Here is a 19,555-nt window from a genome sequence, read left to right on the forward strand (position 1 = left end):
AGAAAAATATCCAGCTCCCAATAACTGGTTGATAAACCAGATTTGAAGTATAGCGTATTTGTGGGTTGTAGACAGAAATGAACTTGGCAGGCCTTGCCCACAGCACCATCACTGCTCAAAATGTACCTGGCTTTGTTCTTCCTGGGAGCTGCCTTCAGAGCTAAGTCAACCCACAAGAAAGCAGGTCTCATTCGATTTCACAAAGCACAGTTACTGCCTCTTGACGGTTTTCCCAAATACAAAAGGGAGGATTCTCCACTACGATTCTCAGAAATGTGGTTCTGAAAGTAAAACCAGTCTATGTGCCCAGAGCCACCTGGGGCGGCACAACCAGCCTTGCTGGATTTGGGGTCCTGCCTCCCTGGGTGGGCACTGGGAGGAAAGACTCATTTGGATGTGGGGAATCAAAAAAGGGGAGCCCCTCGAAGTAGCAGTCACAGGGAGAGCATACAGCCCAGGGGGGCGAGGGCATGTAAGGAATGCTGTTATGGAGAAAGAGGGGTCTTAAAAGGGTGTCTTGAGCAAAGTGCTTGGAACTTGGAAGAAGAGAACTTGGAGACTGTCACAGGAGAGGAAGTGGGTAAATGCGGGCATGAGCGGTACCTTGCATTCCACTCCTGCTGAGTCTCAATTCCTAGGGATGTTATCTGGATCAGGGCTGGGCAAACTTCCGCTATACAGGACCAGACAGTAAGTATTTTCTCTTTGGGGGGCTATACAATCTGTCATGACTACTCAGCTCTGCTTGCACCTTGAGATCAGCTGTAGACAATTTGCAAATGAATGAACGTGATAGTCTTTCCTATAAAACTTTATTCCCACAAACTGGCTGTGGGCCAGATTTGGCCTATGCCCGTAGTTTGCTGACTTCTGCTCCATATCATCTCTGGTCTCTCTCTTCTCTAAGCCAAAAGTACTTCCACTGACTTTTACATTAAAAATTTTAAATTTCAAAATATTTTAAAATAGTTTCTTTTGTCTTAATTTATGTTTCATTAATTTATTATTTTATATTTTTAAAAATATTTAAAATGTCTTACTACATTAAATTTTTTTAAAATTAAAGATTTATTTACTTATTTTAGAGAGAGAGAGAGAACAAGGGAAGGGGCAGAGGGAGAGAGAGAGAAAATCCCCAGCAGATTCACCACTAAGAATGGAGCCCTACATGGAGCTTCATCCCAAGACCTTGAGATCATGACCTGAGCTGAAATCAAGAGTCAGCTGCTTAACCATCTGAGCTACCCAGTGGTTTAAAATTTAAAATGTAAATTTTAAATTCAAATAAAATTTTGAAATTTAAAAATAAAGTTTTAAATAAAAATTCAAATTTTAATTATTTAAATTTAAAATAAAAATTTAAATTAATTTAAAATTTTAAATTATTTATTTAAATTTAAAATAAAAGTTGAGGGGCACCTGGGTGGCTCAGTGGGTTAAAGCCTCTGCCTTCAGCTCAGGTCATGATCCCAGGGTCCTGGGATCAAGCCCCACATTGGGCTCTCTGCTCAGCAGGGAGCCTGCTTCCCCCTCTCTCTCTGCCTACTTGTGATCTCTGTCTGTCAAATAAATAAATAAAATCTTTTTTAAAAAAAGAATTTAAAATAAAAATTGAAAAAAATTATAATTTTAATATTAAAAATATTTAAAAATTAGAAGACTGCTCTAGCTCAGTCGGTAGAGCATGAGACTTTGTTTTTCCCCTAAGCAATAACAAGATTGGATTTGCTCATAAATTTGTGATTTGGGAGGAGCTCAATAGGACAGTCTAGCTCTGCTTCCCTCATCAGCTGGGATGGCTTGAAGGTGGCTGGAGGCTGGAGTCATCACATGACTAGCAGCTGATACTGCTCTGGCCAGGGCCAGAGTACCTACACGTGGCCTCTCTGTGAGCCTGTTTGGATGGTCCACAGACCAGTGGCTTGGCATATATATACACACACACACACACATATATATTTATATGATTACATAATTAATTACATTTATATATTATAAACATATAATTTTGTATGTAAATATATGGATTATATTTAATTATACATTATAATTATACATATAATTATACATATAATTATACATTATATTTTTAATTCTATAAATATATAATTTTTGAAGTTTTTAATTCTTTATTTACATTCAGATCAGTTAACATGTACTGTATTATTAGTTTAAGGGAGAGAATTTAGTGATTCATCATTTGCCTCTAACACCCAGTTCTCATTCCATCAAGTGGAGCATGAGACTCTTAATCTTGGGTATGTAAATTTGAGCCCCATGTTAGGTGAAGAGATTATTTAAAATTTTAAAAAAAAAATGAAGTATTGCTTTTATTTTTTTTTTTTTCAAGATTTTATTTATGTATTTGAGAAAGAGAGAAAGAGAGAGAGTGAGCATGAGAGGTGGCAGGTCAGAGGAAGAAGCAGACATTCCCCCCCCCCACGTCTTCACCCCCCCCCCCAACTGAGCAGGGAGCCCGATTTGAGACTTAATCCCGGGACTCCAGGATCATGACCAGAGCCGAAGGCAGTTGCTCAACCAGCTGAGCCACCCAGGCACCCTCAAATATTGTTTTTTTTGGTTTTTGGTTTGTTTTTTTTTTTTTTTTTTTAATTAACAATGCTCCCTTCTGGCACTTCCTAGTTTTAAAATGCTTTGATTTGCTTGATCAGAATTCATCATAATGAAGTGTGTCCCCCTTTTATAAGCCAGAAAATGGAGATTTAGAGCCTCATGGCTTCTCCCAGATGCACACACAGCTGGGGTCCATCTCTCTCTATTTCCATCCAGCATTTTTTTCTGATCTTGTTCCATTCCAGGCATGCCTCTGCCTGAGTAATGTATAAGAACCCAACCAGCAGTCAGGAGACCAGGACTTGTAGACCCATTAGAGTTATTGAATCCTTCATCTCATCAAGCAAGCCCGTCAGCCTCCACCTACAGGTTGCACACTCACATGTGGGCCAAGACCAGATGGGTCATGCAAGTGAGTGTAAATTCAGTGAGTGCTGAATTCTCACCACCCAGAAACAGTTTGGAGGCATCTTAACCAAATGGGGAATATTCTTCACTTCCCAAAGAAATAAATTGCAAACGGGCTCTCAGAATTGTTAGATCTGTTGTTTATTTCCCTCCCTAAGGCAATCCAGAAATCTGGGCTTTTGTGTGAACTCTTTCACTTTTAAAATATTTATAGCCACATTTAAAAAACTTATTTTGTTACTGGCAGATGCTACAGGTCAAACATGTCTGACTTCGGGTTGAGGGGGTTTCTATTTCCTGCTTTGAGAAGCCCCTTTGCGACCTCTCCGAGCAATCGTGAGTGGGTTGAGCAGTGTTAACTGGACATCCTGAGTGGGGTCTGCGGAAAGTTTTCACGTGTAACAGTGGAGGTCTCAGGTCTTTTATTACCTACGCCCAGCAGGGGCTCATGTAGAAACAGACTAGTTTGGACGCTCGCTAGCCGCCACTGTATGTCCCACACTAACTGAAGCATGACAGGGGTCAGGTGGACCGGGACTTTCCAGAGATAGCCAATAGGCTTCTGGTGCCAGACTGAGCCTTCTAGAATTTCACTGCTCAAAGTACAGCCCCTGGACCAGTAGCATCACATGGGAGCTTATTGGAAATCTTTGGCCCTGCCCCAGACCGACTGGATCAGAAGCTCTATGGAGGGTCTGGAAATCTCTATTATAAGCTTTCCAGATAATTCTTAGGCACCTAATGTGTAGAAAACACAGGTTTACAGATAATACGGGTCCACACCTCTTCCCTGGAACCTTTAGGCCAGATATGTTTGCAATCACGATTTTTCTTTTTCCAAATTTTAGGAAGAAGTAATCTGGTGCATTTATTACATAAGTTGACCCCTCCTCCTGAGTCTGGGGGCAGCACTGTAATCAGACATGTTAATATTTCTCCAAAATACATGCATTTTCCTGCTAAAAGAAATGATAAAGACTGCATTGCTCCCATGTCCATGCTAGACAGTTTTCGCTGTCAGGTGACTTTGGGATTTACTTTTGGTCTTTCGGAGCATTTGGGGAATATCTAAGATTTCAGAGAAGGGATCAGTAGATCCCTTTTAGTCCCCTGGAAGCTTGACTGGGAGACCTCCCAAGGGACACTACAAAAAACAGAGTGGTAGTTTCGCCTTATATCTCTTTGCTTGACAAGGCATGAGCTTTGCACTGGACTTGGCTTGACAATAGGCATTTTCCTTAACACATCTGAAGAGAATACAGGTGCACATTTACTGTCTCCTTCCTTAACATGGAGCGGGAACCACAGCGGGTTCCCGAGAGCACCTCTGAGCTCCTGGGCAGTATCATCTACCAGAGAGGCTGCGATGTGCTTTCTGACAAATCTGGTCTGAGCTAAAACTTCAAGGCAGAACAAAACAGTTTGTCCTCAGAGCACTGAGCACCAGGACCTCCACAAAAGCTTTTTCTGAGGATTCGTCCTCTGCACCTCACCCCTGTTGGCTTCGCTGCAAGAACTCCAAACCACAGGGGTCACAGGGCAGAGGCCGGTGGGCGTGGCCTCCTGCTGTGGGCAGTAGCAGCCATCATTGGGAAATCCCTGTTGGTGCCAGAGGTCATGCTGGGTCCTTCAGATCTTAAAGTGTTTCACCTCCCACTAACTGCAAAGAGGGAATGGATTATTTCTGTTTGGTGGGTAAAGAAACTGAGACATTAGAGGATTTTTGTAGGAATAGGATGCAGGTCCTGGGAGGCCAACCACAGTTGTCAGCCCTGGAGTCTGCTTGGCTCCCAGGGGACACAAGTGCCCTGGTTCTAGTCTTTAGGAATTCGCTGGAAGAAACTGCCTCCCCTCTACTGGGAAGGAATGAAGCATTCTTGACAGTTACGTTTGGTCAGTGGCAGATCCCAATAACACAGTGTGGAGGGTCAACAAAGGGGCTAGCTGTTTGAGGGTTTTTATCTATGGGTGCCTTTATGGGGTGGGGAGGACATTTTATACCAAAGAGGGATCAAATTTCAGAAAAGAATAGCCTCCCTCCACCTTCCCCAAAAGGGAATAGCTGGAAATCTTTTATTTTTTTTTAAATTTTTTAATTCATATATAATTATTATTAGCCCCAGGGGTAAGGTCTGTGAATTGTCAGGCTTACACACTTCACAGCACTCACCATAGCACATACCCTCTCCAGTGTTCATAACCCAACCACCCACTCCCTTTCCCCCTACCCCCAGCAACCCTCAGTTTGTTTTGTGAGATTAAGAGTCTCTTATAGTTTATATCCCTCCAGATCCCATCTTGTTTCATTTTTTCCTTCCCTCCCCCCCAAATCCCCCACATTGCCTCTGAAATTCCTCATATCAGGGAGATCATATGATAATTGTCTTTCTCTGATTGACTTATTTCACTCAGCATAATACCCTCTAGTTCCATCCATGTCTTTGCAAATGGCAAGATTTCATTTCTTTTGATGGCTGCATAGTATTCCATTGTGTATATATACCACATCTTCTTGATCCATTCATCTGTTGATGGACATCTAGGTTCTTTCCATAGTTTGGCTACTGTGGACATTGCTGCTATAAATATTCGGGGGCACATGCCCCTTCAGATCACTACATTTGTATCTTTAGGGTAAATACCCAGCAGTATGATTGCTGGGTCGTAGGGTAGCTCTATTTCCAACTTTGTGAGGAACCTCCATGCTGTTTTCCAGAGTGGCTGCACCAGCTTGCATTCCCACCAACAGTGTAGGAGGGTTTCCCTTTCTTCGCATCCTCGCCAGCATCTGTCATTTGGAAACCTTTTAGAAGGCACTGTATTTGTTCAATGACCCCTGGGGTCCAGGGATGCGAGAACTGGCATTTGAGTTGGAGGAGCTCAATGGTCGTTCAGCTGGAACAGTCTCCAACTCAGGTCCTATTGCTCTGGAGCAGTACACGCTCGTGTTTCCGAAACACTCTGGGCTGTTCCAGAACCCCCTGAAGCTTTGCCTTGTCCTCCTTCCCTTCTGTAGTCCCACAGATCTCTTTTTCCAACCTCTATAACAATCTCAGATCCAGGTTCTTTGCCCTTCTTTTTTTCTTTCCTCTCTCCACCTATTTTCACTAGTTTCCCACACCTGGTGTTCCCCCAGACATACTTATTTTGGGAGTCCTCGAAAGATGGGGGGAGCCATTAGGTTTGGCTCTGAAGTAGCCGAACAGAGGCTGTGAGAACCCGTTGGGACCCTTTGGGGTGGTGTGTGGGGGAAGGAAACTCTTCCCCACTTCTCTCCAAGGGAAATAGAATTTCTTGTTTCCTTGCGAAAATCAATTGGGCCACACTTAGTACAGAGTCGTGTTCCCACTCCCTGCGCAGCCCAGCAGCAGCAGGGACAAGGGCCTGAGCCTGTGTCAGGGTGGTCCTGGCCAGGCTGGCCTCTCAGGAGTTCGCTCACTCTTGTCTCCCCTTGTATGGGGACTGGACATGCAGGAGTGCCCCCAAATCCATGTGTAAAGACATTCCTCACAGCAGTGTTTATAATCCTGGGAAAACTAGGAACATCAAATGCCTATCAACAGGTGAAAAGTTCAATTCGAAGGTGTTCATGTCATGACAAGAATTGAGGTCCCTGTGTTTGTACTGACGTGTGAAATTGTCCCTGGTATCTTTCTCAATGAAGAAAAAAAAATCCCAACGAAACAGAGAAGCCCCACTGAGTTTCCTGATTCTATGGCTCTGTTTGTGTAAGAGTGCGTGTTTGTGTAGACCTGAGGAAAGGGTTGAGGTGAAAGGAGTAGACTGACTTTCTACTCCAGATTATTCTGTCCAGATGGGATTTTGTTTGGTTACCATGAACGTGCATTACTTTTTAATTTTTTTTCTCTTATGCATTTTAATGTTTTAAATGTACTACATGGCCGGGACGCCTGGGTGGCTCAGTGGGTTAAGCGGCTGCCTTCGGCTCAGGTCATGATCCCAGCGTCCTGGGATCGAGTCCCACATCGGGCTCCTTGCTCCACAGGGAGCCTGCTTCTCCCTCTGCCTCTGCCTGCCTCTCTGTCTGCCTGTGCTCGCTCTCGCTCGCTGTCTCTCTGACAAATAAATAAATAAAATCTTAAAAAAAAAAAATGTACTACATGGCTAATTTATTAAATGAATAAGCTTAACTGCTACCCATAAAATGCTGCAAAATGGAAACTGAAGTTTCATACCCCTCAAAGATAACGACATCGAACTGTTTCAGCATTTAAGAAAAAAAAAAAAGGAAGTCCTTTACTTGGCAAATAATACATGTGCAAAATTCTAGAGGTAATGTGCAATTTAAAAAAGAAAAAAAAAACACTAGAGGTTTAAAAAAGGCACAGATGTGTTCCTGGACCAAGAAAACCCCACAACCAGCAAACATAATGAATCATCCAGGGAAACCAGGGCTTCCTGGGGACTTTTTTTTTTTTTTTTTTTTTTAAAAGACTTCTTTATTAGGGAGAGTGAGGGAGAGGAGAGGGAGAGAGAATCTCAAGCAGACTCCCTGCTTAGTGGGGAGCCCAGTGCTGGGCTTGATCCCAGATACCTAAGATCATGACCCTAGTGGAAATCAAGAGTCAACACTTAACCAGCTGAGCCACCCAGACGCCCCAGGGGGCACGTCTCTCATGGCAGGCGAGCTTCATGGGCAGCCTGAATCCTGGGACTGACCCTTATCATAAAGGTTAATCTCCTTAACCCAGAACAATATCAGCAAAGTGTGGAGGTGGTCGGAGGGATACATAGCCCACCTCAGAATGTGAGGACCTGCCTCTTGAGAATTCTACGTGCCTTTCTTCTAAAAGAAAAAGATAGTGCTTCCCTCTTACCCCTACCCATTCCTGTCTCTCTGAATTACAGAGGGAGAGCTGTTAGACCCTTGGTGGCTGACCTCGGAGAGGAGCCATCCTCTTCCTACCTGTAAAAAGCATTGGTTTTCTGCCTCAGTTTTGCCCCATCCCATCCCCACTTCTCCCCCTTGTTCTACAGACAGGATCAAGTTTTGCACATTTCACAGTATGATTTCCTGAAGTTTAACTATAACCGAAAACCAAATATCTACTTGGATTTACATCTCTCTCTTCTCTAAGAATAGGAAAAAATTAGATGAAGCCAGGGGTGAGATTAGTTCCCAGAGGGCTCTATTAATATGTATAGTGTTCTCTTCATTTTTAAGAAGTTGCTGCTAGGATTGCTGCTTAGCCTGAGGGGAATAGAAGATCGGCTGGGGCTGCTTTGGGAAGAGCTGTCTCCCAGCTCTGGGTCCAGGACAGGTGCTGAAGTGCCATGGCAGCTGGGGCCACCATCCTCACAGGGAGGCCGCCAGCTGCCAGCCTTCCTCAGCCAGTAGGTTGCCAAGTCTGAAATCTGGATGAAACAAGGATCAAGAGCAAATTGAAAGAGAGAGAGGTGGCCGAAGGACAAGGCAGCCTGGGGGTCTTGGGGACAGGTAAGGGGTGTCTGGGTGTGCCGTGTATAAGCTGGTGGGAAGCCCCCTCTGCCCGGAGGCACAGATAAGCTGCTTCTCAGATCCCTCATCCCTGCCCCCTCCAAGTGTCCAGATGCACCTCTTACCAGACCTGGTGTGCAGTTCTTGAGCAATCCAGAGGTGCCAGCCCTTCCACGCTCCCTGACCTCCCCACCTCCCTGTCTCCCCCAGGGTCTGTGCTTTAATGGCAGTGCCTTCGTCTTATACCTCTCGGCAGCTGTGGTGGATGCATCTTCTGTCTCCCCCGAGAGGGACAGCCACAATTTCAACAGCTGGGCAGCCTCATCGGTGAGTGACCAAGCCCTTTCACCTGCCCTGCCCCCTTCCCATGTGGGCAGGGTCACAGTCTTCTCCTCCCAGAGGGGCTGGTGATCCAGGAGGAGGACCAAGCCATCTGTGGGGGCAGGAAAGCCTCACCTGTGCTTCTAACACTCTGGCAATTATCTTGTTGGTTGGAAAGCTGCAAAAATTACTGGGGCCTCCTGATGGCCTGAAGTGAGCAGGGGCTAAATGATCCAGCTTGAGTGAAAGTCAAATAGGCAGAACAAGATAAGTGTTTGAGGAAGAAAAAATATTTGAGACAGTCTGAGAATAATTCTACTGACCACAGTTCAAGTGGGAAGACAGTTGCAAAAAAAAAAAAAAAAATGAGCACACTATGATTTTATTTTTACTTAAGAAGTGGAGATGTTTGTTTATGCAATGAGAATGCTTAGGAAAGCACACGCCTGCAGAGGTTCCTTCCAGAGACGGTTGGGTGGATGGTGGGGGGAGCAGCCTGAGGGGCTTCTGCCTTTTTTCTATGTGCTTCCATACTCTTTGCATATTTACACCATAAATGTGTATTGTAGTTCGATTTTAAAAATGAGTTTTAACCCCTGGGGATAAAAATATATGTTTATAAAAAATAAAAAATTAAAAAAAAAAAAATGAGTTTTAGAAGTTTCTCTAAGATTGGCCTTAAAATATTCCATTCCCAAAAGAAGTAATTGGTGGGGATGGGGTTGGGGGGATGGAGGTTAGACAGGAATACCAAAATGATCATGTTAAAACTGATTGATGATATACAGCCGTTCATTATATTCTTGTTCTTCTTTTTTTTTAAAGTAGGCTCCATGCCCATTGTAGAGCCCAACATGGGTCTTGAACTCATGATCCCGAGCTGAGATCAAGAGCTGGACGCTAGATCAGTCGAATGAGCCACCCAGGCAACCCTCCTCCTCTGTTTCTTATAGTCTTATATTTATATTTGAAAGCCTCTATTTAAAGGTAGAGAGCATGGTGCACATGGTTCAGTCAGTTAAGTATCTGACTCTTGATCTCAGCTCAGGTGTTGATCTCAGGGTCTGGTGAGTTCAGTCCTGCACTGAGCTCCATGCTGGGAATGGAGCCGACTTAAAAAAAAAAAAAAATTAAATCACAAGTTTAACAGCACTGGGTTCCAGCTATCATGCAGCAAGAACCAGCCAGAAATGCCTGATGGCTGCCCCTTCCAAAGGGCCAGCATTTTCCCTGCTCACCATTCATACCCCGTGGATTCATCACTTCCTCCCACACACTTGACTCCTTTATTTAACTGACCCTATAGCAATCTGAGGTTAAGCCCTGGTCTAAAACTGTCTGTACTAAATTAGGAATACATGTGTTTTTCTCAGATACACAACCACCATGTTTACCCTGAAGTGAACACCCTGTGGTTATTTGAGCAAAACTACAAGCTTTCCAGATATGTTTCCAAAAAAGAAAGACAAAAAGAAAAAGCCCCAAAACAGAAAAACCCCAAAACAACCAACATAGCCAGGGATCATTTCAGAAGGAAGGTAATTGAACCAATAAAGCAATTTTAGATAAGAAAGCCTGGAGTCAAGGGATGCTATAAGTGCCTGATTCAATGGAGGTGAAATGATAACTTCTGCTAATTAGAATGTGCCCTAAGCCCTCTTTCTGTTATGCTCTGTTTTCTCCAGTTCTTTGCCTTTTTGGTCACCATCTGCTATGCTGGAAACACATATTTCAGTTTTATAGCTTGGAGATCCAGGACCATACAGTGATTTGCCATTTTGAGAATTTTAAAAGAAAGGGGAAAACAAGAAGAATCTCACTGTAAAAAACAACAATAACAACAAACTGTAGGTATAATGTATATTTCCAGAGAATTGTATTTAACTAAAGTTTTTATATACTTAGTTAAATTTGTTTACAGTGGTTTGTTACAATTAAACTGGATACTTACTTGCAAATTGTTGTAGCTTATAATGAACTCTTAAATATCCTGTTGATGTCTTCATGGACCTTATTTTCTTAGACAATGTATAAATAGGTAAATTGCTGATGTTAAGACTGTGTCGAGTTTGTAAACTTAACTTTTAAAATGCCAGATTCTTTTCTGAATTAAATGTTTCAAAATCTGGGGTAAGGTGTCTGATTTGAGAAAGGAGACCTACTTTCAAAGCCCAGGGTTGGGGGCTGTGGGAAATCTTTATCCTCACAAGGCTGCTTAGTGGTAGTATTGTCCAGACACCCTTGTCCACAGCCACCAGGCCAGGATAGTAGAAGAGACCCGTCTCCCCAAGGCCGGGGTGGGGGGGTCATCAGCGGCCACAATTCCCACATGCCAACCAGCTGGCCCAGAAGGCATCTAATGAGACGTGGCCTTGGAGCTCAGTAACAAGCTCCCCCTGAGTGATGCTGCCGAGTGCCCAGACTGATGGGCTGTGTGGTTATTGTTTCCTAATATATATTAAAATAAGTGTATAACCATTAAACCGATAAATACTTGCAGGTACCTTAAGGTACCTGCTGACCCCACAGTGACACGTGTACCGTACTTTGTGGAAAATACCTGACCAAGACGTCTCCAGTCTCCACAACTTACATTTTGTGGCCACACTGTTAGAGACTGTCAGATGACGGGAAGAACCCCAGGCAGCTAGGCAGGTGTGTGTTGAAGCAAGGTGGTTCTTGCTGGCACGGCATTGTATCTTGGGTGATTTTTTTCAACGTGGGCTTCTGTTGAAAAACAAAAAACCACAGAAACATTAGTATAGTTGACGACAGTGCAAAGTCTTAGTTGCTCGCTCTCTGTGGGCACAACTCCCATGGCCTCTACTCTCCCAGCGCCGTTTCTCTCCCCTGTCAGTTGTTTGGTGGGTCTTCCTGTTTAAGTTCTTCTCCCAGTTCTGTTTACCTCTATATAGGAGAGTTGAGATTGCTTCAGTGACTAACACCCACCACAGACCAACCCACAGTTCTGGACCCAAATAGCTAGTGGGGAGGGGGGGCATCCGGCATAAGGTGAGTGTGGGGTCCCGATGGGTGGGAGTGGGTGGGTGTTGGGGGAATACAGGGGGCCACTCTGAGTCCAACGTGCAGATGACCTGGGCTGCAGTCCAAGGGAAGCTGCATCCCCAGCCATCACCAGGATACCCTCTCAACTTGCCTGATTTTGCAAGAAAAGCTGAAATCACTAGCCAGAATTGGTGGGCTCTGCCTCTCTGTTTCTCTCTCTCTCTCTCTCTCTCTCTCTCACTCACAAAGGCATATCCGTCTTCCATATACTTTGGGTGTTTTTAAGTATGTCACATTGCAACCAAAGCTCCACACAAGGCAGACAAACTGTAACCTCCAGATGTGCCTGTTTTTGGAAACTTCTGGAAACAGCCATCAAGAAAGAAGCCTGTGTTATGTCCTCCCTACCCGCTGTGGGGTGTGTGTGTGTGTGTGTGTGTGATTTCTATAATCATGGCCCCATTGATAGGCAGTAACTTCTGCAGTGAAAAGTTCCATAAACCACTTTGAAATGTTCTCCAAAGAGACCACAGCTATAGGTCTTTCTTGAACCAGTAGCACCAAGGAGATCGATTTCAAGAGAACAGTACTTGTTTGTGTCCATGCGGAGGCACTTGGTGTTTGTATTCGTGGTTTTTCAGGAGTTTGACCATTTGTGTGGTCCTGAACGTTTGCTACAAAAACAGAACAAAACCCAGAAATACACGATTTTTTAACTGAAAGGAAATTCTTATTTCCTCTTTTGAATACTGACTTTGTTCTTGAATTTTTAAGTGTGGGTTTTTAGACAAAATGATTCTCTGTTGTTCAGAGGAAGCTATAAGTTTTGAACTGCTTCAGTTTTTCTCCTGAGAAAGAAAAACAAACAGCCACATGCAATACAGCCAACATAACAAAAAGAATAGGTTTCTGGAGTTTGAAAAGTATTAGTGCAGGCACAGTATAAAATGTGCTCAAACTGTTCTCGGTCATCCATGCTCACCAGCTGCCCTCCCCAAACCATCATGTCCTCTTTGGTGGAGTTGGGTGGGTTTTGAGTTTGATGTATTTACTCACTTATGGCCAATCAATGACACACTTTGGGCAATTAATCTCTCTCCATTGCAAGGTCCAACTCATAGCCCTCAAAGGATAAATATTTAGCCAATATTTGAAAACTATAAGAAAACCTAGAGACAGGACTGTTCAATATCAATTATTTTTGTACATTTGAAAGTTGCTGCTTTCACAGAAAAATTCCATCAAGCTATCAGCACACAAAAGCATTTAAATACATAAAGTGATCTCTGCATAGAGCACAGACACTCAGAAATACTAACGGAAGATACAGCCTTGGGTAGAAAATCAATTTAAAGTCTGTATTTCTATTCCCTAGACAATTATCATTTTAATTGTAAAGATGGATTTTTCGCAGAAAAAAATAATTCAGATGTATAAAGCTGGGACGTGTGAGCAGGCACATACCCTGTAGGACAACAACCTAAGAAGCATTTGCTCACTTGGCCTTACGTGGAATTTCTGGCAGTGTGCTGCTGCCAGCCTTGGGTTCCTGTGAAGGAAGGTAGGAGGACTGTCCCCATGTGGCTGACTGAGAGTAATGGGCAAGATTAGAACAAATCTGCTTACAAGTTAGAGGGTAGGTAAACTTAGGTGTATGCTATACAGAAGAGGACCGGGCTTGAGGGAAAAAGCTTGGCAACCGACAGGTGATGACTTCAGAAACTGAGGAAGGTGGCCAACAAGAAAGTTGTTGACCGAAGAGACATTGCGTTGGGAAGGTATGTTTTGAGAAAACTTGAATGTCAATGACAGAGGGTTTTTTTTTTTCCCTAGAATATTCAGAGTAACTAAATACGGGAAGTAGTGGACCTCATCACTGCCTGGCCCACATCTCTTCTCCATCCTCTTGTCGTCTTAGGTTTTTTTATTCAGTAAACACACACCCACTTATGCCCCAGCTTCTTGGCGGAAGCTGACTCCACCAGGACCCTGGAATGGGGGACGTGTGGCTCTAAGCTAATTGTACCCCCTGGCCACACCGATTGGTTCAGGGATGGGCATGTGACTCAGGGCTTTCTGAGGAAATGAGTAGGTGGGCAAATTGTTGGTAAATATTTTGTGAGCACAAGGGGGAGCCAGTCATAGGATGAAGGTGACTGGAAAGAAGGGCAATGGGATGGAAAGAAACTTCTTGGTTACATCACTGAACCACTGAATCCATGCTGTCAGACTCTGAGCTTTGCAATGACATGAGCAATTATACTCACTTTGCTTAAACTAATTCTTGTTACTTCCAACAGCAGGCACCCTAACCAATGCACAGGAGGACGTCCTGGCACATGGCTTTCAAGCAAATGTGTAACGCCTTGGTTCTGATGTACTTTCCAGTAGTCGCCACAGGCTCTAAGGAGATGACAGTAGTGATGGTGTAGGTCAATGTTAGTTCCAGTACTATTTAGCAGTAGAAAGGTAGAAAAAGGGAGCTCCTTGGGTGACACCGTGAGTTAAGCGTCTGACTATTGGTTTCGGCTGAGATCATGATCTCAGGGTCATGAGATTGAGCCCCAGGATGGGCTCCGTGCTCAGCGGAGATCTCCTTGGGATTCTCCCTCTCCCTCTGCCCCTCCCCACATGTGCCTAAGCTCTCTCTCGCTCTCAAATAAATAAGTATTTAAAAGAAGGGTGGGGGGAGAAAAAGGAAGATTTGAGAATCTGCTTGAGAGACTGACTCAGGCCTTTCCGAAGCTGTTGTTTAAGGATGGTGATAACATGGAAAGATCCTAGGAAGAGGAATAGCAGGAGAATGGACACTCAAAGGAGTTTGACCTGACTTTGGTCATTGCAATATTAAGACCGCCTATGAAGGAAACATGAACAGTAGGACCTCCTGTCATTTTAACTTATAATGAAAACTCTCCTTTGTTGCATCTCAAAGGCAATAGTCATCTAATTAGCCATCGAGAGATGGCTTCCTTCTCTGGAAGTAAGTTGGCCCTTAGTGCCAAAGAAACTAACCCAGTGAGAGTAAGGCTTAGTGGGAGCCTGGGTGGCTCCGTTGGTTAAGCATCTGCCTTTCGCTCAGGTCATGATCCCAGGGTCCTGGGATAGAGCCCTGTGTTGGGCTTCCTGCTTGATGGGAAGTCTGCTTCTCCCTCTTCCACTCCCCCTGCTTGTGCTCTCTTTCTCTCTGTCATTATTTATATTGACATTATATATTATCATTATATTTATTTTTAAAAAGGTGAAGTTAATTTTAAAAGAAAAATACTAGGGGGCCTTTTGAAATGTCCTGAGGCCCCTGTCCTCCTCTGCTATACTGCTGAGTGGTTTATTCCTGTCTTTCTCCCATCTGGTCTGCAATGTGTTGCATGGGCAAGGTAGTACATTTTCATCTCCATCTACCCTCTGGAGCTCGGCGTGTTGCGTGGACCATAGTACATGTTCAGTAAATGCCGGCCACATTGAAGATGCTGGGACATGACTGCAGAGTCCCAGAAGACCTCGAAGGATCCATAGGTTAGAAGACAAAGAGGCTGAGCGTGGCTGTGAAGCCGGGGCTGTCAATGTTAAGTGGATGGTTACTACCTGTCTTTGGTAATAAAGTAACTTACAAATACAAGGAATAATTTGATTTTCATGCTAATGTTTTCTACCAGAATCAGCATTCTTTCTGTGAAATTATCGGGGGCGGGGGATGGTGCGGGAGAAGAGGTGGGGGCAGGAGAGGGGAGAGGCCGGGCAAGTGAGTGCTCTGCGCATGCAGGGGGCCCAGCACTGAGTGGGCAGCCAGGGACCTCCCTGCAGGTGAAGAGCTGAATCTGTGGCTCCACCCATGGTGCCTGAAAACTAATGTCAGAAAGCGCTTAGTCATGAGAGCCACTGGCTGGTTAGGTTAGGGCGAGGTACCTGGGAAAACACACAACAAGCTGATTGGTTTCTGGAAGGCATAAATGACTAATTACCGAATAATCTCCAACCACTTAATGATACAGCCTGGGGTTGAACTCATGAACTTGCCAAATTAGACTCTTTGACCTACAGAAATTTCATATGAGTCAGCTTACAATTTTATACTTGATGAGTTGCTTTCATACAGGTGTCGGTTGTCCTCAGAACATCTGTGTCTTAGAGAAAGCAGGTGTCCACAGCCGCATTTATCTGATAAGGACAGTTGAGACTTCATTAGGTATCCGCGGTTTGTCCTAGGTTACGCCGCGAGTAATTGGAAGAGCCTGGGCTGACATCTTGCAGGCCTTCTTACCCTAGTCTGCAGCTCCCCCAGCCCAGCCACCTGAAAAAATCAGTAGTGGGAGGAAAAGAAGAAGGTGGAAACGGCACAGCGTGGGGGAATGAGGTGGTACAACATTCCCAGAAATCTCTTTAGCAATATGTATGTAGAGCCTTAAAAGTACTCTCTCCCTTGGATTTGGGCATGCTTCTCTTAAGAGCCTGAGGTTCATGCACAAAGATGTTAATCCTGGCTTTATGTATGGCAGGAAAAAAAAAAAAAAAAAAACTACAGGGTGCCTGACTGGCTCAGTTGGTAGAGTGTGCAACTCTTGTTTGCAGGGTCGTGAGTTTGAGCTCTGCATGTGGCATACAGTTGTCTTAAAATAAAAACAAAAATTAAAAAGGCATTAGCCTAAAACCCTAACAGAAGAATGGTTAAATAAATAAGTCCATTGAATGAGCCTTTAGAAATGAATGCACTACAACCCACTCCCTCTCAAATTTATTCCAAACCAGAATTGATTAGCGCCATCATTAATGATTTAACTTTGTATTTTTAACACCCTTCGCAAGCTGTGCTGAACTGCGCTTGCTAAATTGGTTATTAAATTGAAGATCAGTTGTTAAAGGGCTGTCTTTCTAAAATTACATAATGGAGAAAAATAAGTCCTTTATGAACACACAAATCAATGCTGCGACTGAAAACTGGGGAATTTTTATTAGAGTGCATTGATAGTATCACTTGGAGTTGACAAAAGGCAGAGTAAACCAAATTATAAAGAGTGGTGGGATCATGGGGTGATTTTCATTTTCTTCGTTGTTTTGAATCTCTCCAAATTTTCTATAAGGAGCAGGAAATAGCAAATATTTTTCGATCGAGAACAAGAGCAGGCAGCGGTTTCAAGGGGGTTGGAAAAACCAGGATCCTCATGATTAGTGGGAGAATTAACATCTTCACCGCCTGGTTATGAAGGTGGACCCGTGGCCCCCAGACCAATTGCATGAAAACCATTCAGGGGACTATATGCATCGTCCATCTCCATTTGAAGGGAAGCAGAATCCTCTTTGGCCGCCATGTCTCTCATTTATGAACGATTCCATGGAGAAAGTAGGATGCTCCCACCTGCTCCCACCTCTTCTCCCGTCCCCCTCCCCCTGATAACTTCATAGAAGGAATAGTGATTCTGGTAGAAAACATTAGCATGAAAAACAAACTATTCCTTGTATTTTTATGTTACTTTATTACCAAAGACAGGCGGTACCCATCCCCTTAACAAAGAGAAACGCTGACCTTCAGACAGCCTCACCTCTGGGCAGACCAGCAGCCAGACTCCCATGCCCTTACTCCAGAGGTCAAGCAAACAAAACCAGGAGCTTTGTGCAGTCCCTCCACTACATAAGGAAATAAGGTGTCCTGCCCCTGCCCGACCATTCCTAAAATGCACAGATGCAAAGCATGGGGAACCTGCTCGTCTGTAAGTTACAGCCGTACGAAGGAGGCATGGCAAGCACATAGGAAATCAACAAAATGAGAGAAAACTCTCCCAGACCGGGCTTCACTGCCTGATGTATGAAATGTCACCGTGTGCGCACTGGCCGACAGCAGACCTCACCTCGCCAATCATATTGGAGTAGACAAACATCAGTGGCTATCAGTCTGCTCAATGACAACCCACCATATGGTGGCTTTTCTAGAAACACGCTGTGCAGGAGGGGGAGAGAATGAGAAGCCACTTGTGCAGTTTCAAGCCAAATTCTCAAATGCAGGCTGGAACGGAGGACAAACAGCTGGGCCAGCAGGCGCTAGCAGTCGTTCTTGTCCCTCAGTTATGCACGGACCTCTCTTGGTTTTCTATAGGACATGGGACAAGGCACCTGAATGGGATGAGGGTTATAAGCAAGTGGGCAATCATGAACCAAAGGCAGCCCTGAGGTTTTTGTTTTTTGGTTTTTGTGGGGTTTTTTTGGGTCTTTGCTTTTGTTTTGTTTTCTTTTGCTAGGTCCTGGCTTACAATGCTGTTTGCACCTGTTTGCCAGTGCCCTAACCTGGCAGCCCCAACCAGCTTTCATCCCAGCCTGTTTCACATTCCACTAACCTGTGCCAAATGTCCAAACAAGCATAATCTCATTTTGCAGTGTAGCCTCACAGCAGCCTTGGGAGGAAAGCTGCATTGCCCTCCGCTTTGCCGATATGGAGATTCATGCTCAGAGCGCTCCAAGGCGCCTAGACACCAAGGACAGCTACCTCTGAGTCCAATGCTCTTTCCGTGCTGCTCTTTTCTTGACTCTCTAGACATAGTTTCTCTCACTTTTCCCCCATTGCCAAGTAGAGGATGATTCTGTATGCACAACGAAGAATGCAGACGGGGCATGCGTGTTCAGACTTGATTTTGCTTGAATACAACAGTGAAATTGATCTGACCTGTTTAATGAGAATCACAATTATTCTTGGGCTGCCTAGCAATTAAACATAAATAAGTGGTAAATAGTTTGTCTACTATCAAATAGAAAAATAATAAAGATGCACTATTTTGTGCCGGGCATTGTGATTAGTGCTGGGGGTGTCAGGATAAAGGCCAAGAAGAGCCTGCGTACTTCAGAGGACTTGCTGTGTGCTCAGCATAGTGCCGAGAGTTTTCCATGCTTTAATTTATCGAATCTTCGTGGAAGGCATGGCAGGGTGTATTTTCAAAAGATGGCTTGGCAATGTCACCATACAACTTCCTAATCAAATGGTGGAGGTTATTTTACAAACTTCTAGGATCTGGGCAGGTCCTGTGAATTCATTAACCAGTAGAATATGGAGGAATCGATTATGTGCCAGTCCCAGGTGTAGCCTTTAATGGGCCTGGCATCGTCCTTGCCCTGTCTCCTGGAATGTTCGCTGCAGTGTTCCCTCTCAGAACCCCGCTGTCGTGATCTGAGAAGCCCAAGCCACGTGGAGAGGCTACATGCAGGCACTTCATGTGACAGCCGTAGCTGAGCTCCCTGTCCACAGCCAGCATCAACTGTCAGACATGGGAGAGAAACTTCTAGAACATCCAGCACAATTGAGCCTTCACATGACTCAAGCTCTGACTCCCATCTGATTTCCACCGCATGAGACTCCAAGGGAGAATGGCATGGCTGAGCCAGGTCAAATCATGAGAACCATATGAGATAGTAATGAATGTTTTGTAAGTCCCTAACCTTTTTTTTTTTTTTTAAAGATTTTATTTATTTATTTGATAGACAGAGATCACAAGTAGGCAGAGAGAGAGGAGGAAGCAGGCTCCCCACTGAGCAGAGAGCCTGATGCAGGACTCGATCCCAGGATGCTGGGATCATGACCTGAGCCAAAGGCAGAGGCTTAACCCACTGAGCCACCCAGGCGCCCCTGTAAGTCCCTAACCTTTTGGGTTGCTGGCTATGCTACAGGTGATAACTGGATTAGGAAGCATAGGTCCAAGTTTTCATCCTCATTTTACAGATAGGGAAACAGTGTCCCAGGGAGCCTCAAAAACTTCCCAAATTCACAGACTAGTAGGTGGCAGAGTTAGGATTCAAACCCAAGGCAGC

At 44.3% G+C, this 19,555-nt stretch overlaps 1 protein-coding gene across 1 annotated transcript in view; it reads left to right on the forward strand.

Moving 5' to 3' along the window:
* CMTM8 (CKLF like MARVEL transmembrane domain containing 8) overlaps positions 1-10,890 on the forward strand; it is a 105,036-nt gene extending 94,146 nt beyond the window's left edge. The window contains exons 3-4 of the mRNA XM_004754302.2: positions 8,651-8,767; positions 10,447-10,890. Coding sequence (XP_004754359.1) covers positions 8,651-8,767; positions 10,447-10,530 — 201 coding nt within the window. The 3' untranslated portion in view covers positions 10,531-10,890. The remainder of the gene's footprint in view (positions 1-8,650; positions 8,768-10,446) is intronic.
* Positions 10,891-19,555: the final 8,665 nt, after the last annotated feature.

This window comes from Mustela putorius, unplaced genomic scaffold (genome assembly GCF_011764305.1).
Source record: "Mustela putorius furo isolate JIRA1106 unplaced genomic scaffold, ASM1176430v1.1 tig00003834_pilon_pilon_pilon, whole genome shotgun sequence".
Classification (NCBI taxonomy): Eukaryota; Metazoa; Chordata; class Mammalia; order Carnivora; family Mustelidae; genus Mustela; species Mustela putorius.